At 43.3% G+C, this 7,690-nt stretch overlaps 1 protein-coding gene across 4 annotated transcripts in view; it reads right to left on the bottom strand.

Annotated features, from left to right (window-relative positions):
* B3GALNT2 (beta-1,3-N-acetylgalactosaminyltransferase 2) overlaps nt 1–7,690 on the bottom strand; it is a 58,324-nt gene that overhangs the window by 30,985 nt on the left and 19,649 nt on the right. For all 4 annotated transcript variants that reach the window (XM_027093975.1, XM_027093972.1, XM_027093973.1 and 1 more), the window contains one exon: nt 1,960–2,060. In XM_027093975.1, the coding sequence (XP_026949776.1) occupies nt 1,960–2,060 (101 nt within the window). The remainder of the gene's footprint in view (nt 1–1,959; nt 2,061–7,690) is intronic.

Raw genomic sequence — 7,690 nt, forward strand, 5'->3', positions numbered from 1 at the left:
GAAAAAAACCATCATACACAAAATTTTGCTTACACTGTTAACTAAATTCATAGACATCCTAAGTAAGAAACCTCTGCTTTACAATGCAGACCTGAAAATATGGTCCAATTCATTAAAAAATATGATTGCAACCCAATTTTACAAAAAGGCAGGTCCTTTAAAAATAACAATATTAAATACTGAACATGTCCCAGGAACTATTCTAAATATTTCATATGTCTCAACGTATTTCATCCTCAAGTCAGTCCCTATAAGGTAAGTACTGTTTACCCCCAGTTTACAGATGACGAAACTGAGGCACAGAGTAGTAAATAATTGTTCGAAGGTCATACAGCCAGAAGATGATGCAGCCTAGACTTAAAGCCAGGAGGCCTGACTCCAGAACCCACGCTCTTAACCATTACACTACTGCTGCCTACAAAGGCAAGGTGCACATAATTATAGAGGTGTGACAAATCTTAAAACACCTGAAGTCATAATCAGTACATTTAAGATTTGCGAGAGTTTCATCTCCCTTAGAACCACAGCTGAACATAATGGGAAATGCTAATAAATAAAGATATACAGGTATAGAGTTATCAACTTTCTAAAATTGGTTCCCTGGTAAAACGGAGAACCTAACTAGGATCACCTTTCTTCATCCTCATCAGAACTATCACAAATTTTTAACTGTAAGGAATAAAAAAATATTACTTGTATTTTCAATTTTTTTTACTATTTGTTTCTCTTGCAGAAGCTTAGGCAATAATTCTTAGAGAAAGCTGAGTCACAATATTTGTATCAAGGCTATTATAAACCAGCAGGCTGGTGAAATCAGCAGTTTTCCTTAAGTTTAAACTTCAGTAACTCAGGATTTGTCTATGCTTAAGGAATTTCCAGATGCGTTTGAATCATACTGAAAAATAAACTCTCCTGGATCCTAAAATTACATATCTATCTATGAAGAGTCTTCACAGATGCCCAGAGTGGTTAGTCTGTCAGGAAGGATGAAAGCTACATTTTGAGGCAAGTTTGATTTTAGTCCGCTAAAAGCAGACCACGGTACTTATTCAGCTCAACAACTCTTCCTCAACATCAAACCTGTGCAGTAATCCCCTGCTCCCCAACCTGCCATCTGTGGTTTTGCTTTTCAGTTACCCACAGTTAACTGTGGTCCAAAAATATTAAATGGAAAATTCCAGAAATAATTCATAAGTTTTAAACTGCATGCTGTCCTGAGCAGCATGATGAAATTTCATGCCATCTATCTCCACCCTGCCTGGGATGTGGCCCATCCCTTTGTCCAGCATATCCCACCGGTGAGTCACATAGTAGCCACCTCAGTTGTCAGACCAACCCTCGAGGCATCAGAGTGCTTGTGTTCACGTCACCCTTATTTTACTTAACTAAGGCCCCAAAGCGCAAGAGTGGTGATGCTGGCAATTCGGATATGCTAAAGAGAAGCCATGAAGTGCTTCCTTCAAGTGAATGGGTATAAGTTCTCCACTTAATAAGGAAAAAAAAAATCATATGCTGAGATTGCTAAGATCTACCGCAAGAATATTCTGTGAAGTTGTAAACAAGGAAAAAGAAATTTGTGCTAATTTTGCTGTCACACTTCAAACGGCCGAAGTTATGACTACGTGCAGGAAAAGTGCTTAGTTAAATGGAAAAGGCATTAAATTTGTACAGTAAGATATTTTGACAGAGAGAGACCATATTCACATAAATTTTATTATAGTATGTTGTTGTAATTGTCCTATCTTACTATTACTTACTGTTATTAATCTCTTACTGTGCCTAATTTATAAATTAAACTTTATCATCAGTATGTATGAACAGGAAAAAACACGGTATACACAGGGCTTGGTTCTAGCAGGATTTCAGGCATCCACGGGGGGGTCTTGGAATGTATCCCTCGTGGGTAAAGGAAGACCAGTGTATACAGCAGTCGTAAGGCTGAGGAAAAAGAAGACTTACCTGGATTCGTGATGTTGAGTAGTTTGCAGGAATAAGGATCTTCCCTGTCTTCCACAGGCACCTCACAGCCATGAGCACCTATTATGAACTTCACAAGCACACTGAGAGATGTGTTGGCATTAACATCAGTTACTGACCTTCACCTTGCACATGCATGTTTCCTCATGCCCATTTCAGAGCTTTTACTTTGAGACACTAGTATTTATTAGGATTAATAATAACTTAATTTTTTTTTGCGCGCGGTACGCGGGCCTCTCACTGTTGTGGCCTCTCCCATTGCGGAGCACAGGCTCCGGATGCGCAGGCTCAGCGGCCATGGCTCATGGGCCCAGCCGGTCCACGGCATGTGGGATCTTCCCGGACAGGGGCACGGACCCGTGTCCCCTGCATCGGCAGGCGGACTCTCAACCACTGCGCCACCAGGGAATCCCCTAACTTAATTCTTCTAGTCTAGCAAAAAGGGAGAACAGGCAAACTAGGAGTTGCTAACTACCAAGTGACTTATGTGTAAGCCCTCTACTGCAGGACTACATTAAAGCCAGAGTGGGTACGTTCGGCCTGGCCACCAGCAAATGCTCATGCCATTTAACAGCAAACTACGGTAAAGACAACTTCTTATGCCCACACGTAAAAACACATCTATACCTGCAATCTCCTTCACTCGCTTTCTTCTATTTCACAAAGTGTTCCTTTTGCTTGAGCAGTCTTTCTACCCCAGAAGAGGACCCCTCCTCACGTAGACCTTGCTTCACTAGCCACCTGTAACCCATGGCTCCTTCCCTACACATTATAAATACGATGAAGTCTGACATTAATTTCTATCCACCTACCATCCGTCCTTGTCCCCATCACTTCCTTTACAGTGAAGTCCTACAAAGGAACATCTAAAACTGCAGCCTCTGGTTTCTCATTTCCCACTCATTTTATAAAACGGAAATTTTAGCTTCAGTACCCACCACTTCCACCGAGATGTCTACCACCAATACAACTAGCAATCTGCTGTTCAGTCAACAGACACTCTTCAACTCTTCCCTACTTGACTTCTCTGGGGCTTGACAATGCAGGTCTCCTTAGAAAGCTCTCTTTCTCCACGTGGCCCTGCTCAGTGGGATCCCTGACTCTTCCTGCCCAGCTCATCCATTAGAGTGGATATTCCCCCAGGGCTTTGCCCTGGGATCGCTTCTCACTCGGCTCACTCTTTCCACTTGCTCTCCCTGGACAATTTCTATCCCCAAAGCTTCAACCAGCCTGGGAATGATTCCTGAATTAGCATTTCTAGTTTAGACCCAACTTCTAAGGAAAAGATCCATGAATTAATCGTACATCTTCACCTAGACGGCCCACAGACAGCTGTGTACTACAGTCTGCTGCTACTGGGTCATGAGGGCCAACTGCAAAATTTTCAAGAATTTTGTGAGCTGGTTATTAAGCACAGCTTTTATTAAAAATTAAATTTATAAACTTACAATTAAATACATTCTATTAAAAACAAAGGAAATAAATGCTCAAATTCATCATTTCTTATTTATTTCTCTATCATCTCTGATGTTATATGTATCCACTGTATCTGTATGATGGGGATATTATAATGGTGTGCCACTGCCTATCTTCCCCAACTCTGTGTTCAGAGACATCACATTAGTCGCTTGAAACTGGCCATGGTGGGAACACTTAAAGCATGGAAACTGGCAAGCACTACAAATAAGGGTTTGATTTATTGTTCTGTTGATTGTCTAGACTTAAAGTGATGGAGAAAATGTTAGTATTGCAGATCAAACTTAAAAATGTGACATGTTTGTGGCCATTCCATTGTGAATAGTACAAAAAATTGAGGAAATACTCTTCCATTGTTCAAAACCTATCATCTGATTCAGCAAAGACGTCACTTCATTGACTAAGAGTAGAGTTCTGTCACATACCTTAGTTGTCACTTTAGTCTTTAAAGGAAATATTCATGTCAGAACTACACTCTCATCAACCGCAGCCACAGGTTGGTTATAGATACAGAAGTCTGGCAAACAATGACGCATTCTGAGAATCAATATGGAAGTTATAATAGAGAGCATTATATACCTATTATCTGTCAATTATGTGCCCCAGTCTTCATATCAATAAAATTTATAATAAACATATACATACATATAAGCATGCTTTTCTTCAGAGAGTCAGTGAATAAACATTTACCAGCACCAGGTACATGCAGATACCTCAAACTCAACAAATCACAACTAAGCTCCTTCCCCAAGAAACCTGCTCTTCTCATCTAGTATCAATACATTTTGTCTTAATTGATGATTTCATTATTCTCCAAGTTAGAAAGCTAGCAACCATCCTAGAGTCCTCTTCCTCGTTCTACATTCAAGTACCTAATTTCCTTAAAAGGTCACCACTTTAGACAAGGACTGCTAAGGGGCTGAGCTAAATAGGTCTCACCGGCTCCCTGAACTCTCAACACGTTGTTCTGCACAATCTGGTCACTGCCTACCTCTAACAGTTGTAACAGTTATAAGCCCTCCCTTCTTTCCTTTTTATATGATAATCTCTCTCTCTCTGCTTCTCTTTCCTTCCCTAAGTGCTCTCTCTCACACTCACCCACAAACACATATACTCCCTACCCCATAATCTCTGCACTCCAGATACACAGAACTGTATGGAATTTCCCAAACACTCCAAGCTATTTTGTATCCATTTAATTCATAGCACATATAACATTTTATTACACTATTACATCTATTTCCTTCTACTAAACTCCAAGCCTCCATAAAGACTCAGGCTATATGGTATTTATCTATGTATTCTACTATACATAGTATACTACCTGTATACAGAGGATACTTAATAAATACTTGTGAAATTGACAACTTACAGCTTCACTACAAAGGCTTTTAATTAAATAGCGTCCTTGAAATATATGTGGAGTCTGGCTCCTTCAGTGAAATGCAAGACCTGAAAGTAAGCCATAACCACAGAAATGAAAACGGTTTCTTTTACGAACGGCCAATTAAGGCAGAATACCTTTTATAAACAACTAGCATTTAGAATAAAAGTATAAACAGAAATGAATAAATGTGTTAAATTATTGCAGATATTTACCAAATTTGTTTTTTTTAAGCTATCTTCAATAGTTTTACTAGATCCACAAAATTACTCTGCCCCAGGAAGAAGTTTCCGGCTAATATCTACTTTTATATAGGTATCCCATCATTTTTATAAAACAAATCAACAAGCTTACTAAATTTAAAATAAGAATGCTATGATAACAAATAAATTACTGATGAATGCCTGAATGTTAATTCTACTCATTATATTTAGCTCTGAGTCATTCCCTCAATAGTTTTTGAGTGTCCTACTCTGTGCCAAGTTAGGTTCAAGGTGCTGGAAATATATCAATGAAAAAAGCTGAAGCCCCTATGATCATAAAACACAGTCCAGTGAGGAAAGACAATTTATAAATATACAACTAAATATAATAAACGTGCTAGTTGGTGATATGTATTATAAAGAAAAATAAAGTCAAGTAAGGGAAGACAGAGTTGGAATAGCGCTATGATATCTAAACAGAGACCTGAAGAAAGTGAGGAAGTGAGCCATGAGGACATGCAGTGGAGGAATGGTACAGGCAGGGGGAACAGCAAGTGCAAAGGCCCTGAGGCAGGAGCACATTTAGGGTACTGAAGCACAGTGAGGTGGCCAGGGCAGGAAAGTAGATGTAGATAAGGTCAAAGACCACAGTAAAGACCTGGGATTTCACTCGGAGCAAGAAGAGAAGTCAGTGGAGGAATATGAACAGAAAACAGACATAATTTGACTAATTTTAAAAGGATCACTCTGGCTACTGTATGGAAAATAAAACACAGGGGATCAAAGGTGGAAGCAGGAAATTGAGATACGGAAGCTTCTGCAATAATCTAGGTGAGGGGTAATGGTGGCCTAGACCAGGATGGTGGTTCTGATAGCTGTGGTAAAGGTGTTGAGAAGTTGGATTCTGTATACAATGTAAGGTAGCACCGAGAAGATATGCTAATGGATCCGATGTGGCATATGAGACAAAGAAAGATCAAGATAACACTGTACTGTAAATTGTAAAAACCTCGTATTTTCCTGACACCTCAACATCCCCACAAACAGGCTGAAGCATCCCGCCCCGATGACCAGGTCCACTCGGGTGACAAGGCTGGTCCCTGCCACAAGTTCCCCTTCTTGCCCTCCCCTGACACTGACCTCGTGACATTCAAACCCAACAGTGAAATACCTCGCACCTTCTGCTTGTCCTCTCCACCCTGACCCCAAATAAAGACCCCTGCCCACGGGTCCTGACTCTCTCTCGGCTCCCCACCTGCTTCGGCAAGCCCGCTCCTTGGACCCTCTTCCCATTTGGCCCCCTGTGTGGTGTGCCGGGCCTCCGTCTCTAGGACCTGTGAGCATGACAGATCCTTTCACTTCCAATGCCTCTCCCAGTGTAATTCCCATTGCCGTGCTGGAGCGACCCTTACAGATGCAATAAAGGGGACTCACTCCTCCACTCACAGCTCAGACACCAAAGTTTTCATCTGAGCAACTGCAAGAGATGGGTCATTACTTTCTGAGATGGGAAAGGCTAGAGGAAGTGCAGGTTTTCAAGGTGGTTCTGAGGGTAGTGATGACTCTGAGGCCTTTTTTTCACTTGCTGGGTAATAGGTTCTATTATCATTGCGATCCTGAACTAGAGAAACCTGTCTTGAAAAGGAATGAAAGCTGCTATGAGTGGCTCAAGGGTAAGATGGTGGAAGAGTAAGACGCGGAGATCACCTTCCTCCCCACAGATACATCAGAAATACATCTACACGTGGAACAACTCCTACAGAACACCTACTGGACTCTGGCAGAAGACCTCAGACCTCCCAAAAGGCAAGAAACTCCCCACGTACCTGGGTAGGGCAAAAGAAAAAAAAATAAACAGAGACAAAAGAATAGGGACGGGACCTGCACCAGTGGGAGGGAGCCGTGAAGGAGAAAGGTTTCCACACACTAGGAGCCCCTTCGCGGGTGGAGACTGCGGGTGGCGGAGGGGGGAAGCTTTGGAGCCGCGGAGGAGAGCACAGCCACAGGGGTGCGGAGGGCAAAGCGGAGAGATTCCCACACAGAGGATCCGTGCCGACCAGCACTCACCAGCCCGAGAGGCTTGTCTGCTCACCCGCCGGGATTGGCGGGGCTGGGAGCTGAGGCTCGGGCTTCGGTCGGAGCGCAGGGAGAGGACTGGGGTTGGCGGCGTGAACACAGCTTGCACGGGGTTAGTGCACCACGGCTAGCCGAGAGGGAGTCCAGGAAAAGCCTGGACCTGCCAAAGGGGCAAGAGACTTTTTCTTCCCTCTTTGTTTCCTGGTGTGCGAGGAGAGGGGATTCAGAGCGCTGCTTAAAGGAGCTCCAGAGACGGGCGCGAGCCACGGCTAACAGCGCACACCCCAGAGACGGGCATGAGACGCTAAGGCTGCTGCTGCCGCCACGAAGAAGCCTGTGTGCGAGCACAGGTCACTGTCCACACCTCCCCTCCCCAGAGCCTGTGCAGCCCGCCACTGCTAGGGTCCCGGGATCCAGGGACAACTTCCCCGGGAGAACGTATGGTGCGCCTCAGGGTGGTGCAACATCACGCTGGCCTCTGCCGCCGCAGGCTCACCCCACATCCGCACCCCTCCCTCCCCCTGGCCTGAGAGTCCCCAAAGCAGCTGCTCCTTTAACCCGTCCTATCTTTTTT

The sequence above is a fragment of the Aethalodelphis obliquidens genome, unplaced genomic scaffold (genome assembly GCF_003676395.1).
Source record: "Aethalodelphis obliquidens isolate GAN/ISIS:26980383/991018 unplaced genomic scaffold, ASM367639v1 scaffold87, whole genome shotgun sequence".
Taxonomy (NCBI): Eukaryota; Metazoa; Chordata; class Mammalia; order Artiodactyla; family Delphinidae; genus Aethalodelphis; species Aethalodelphis obliquidens.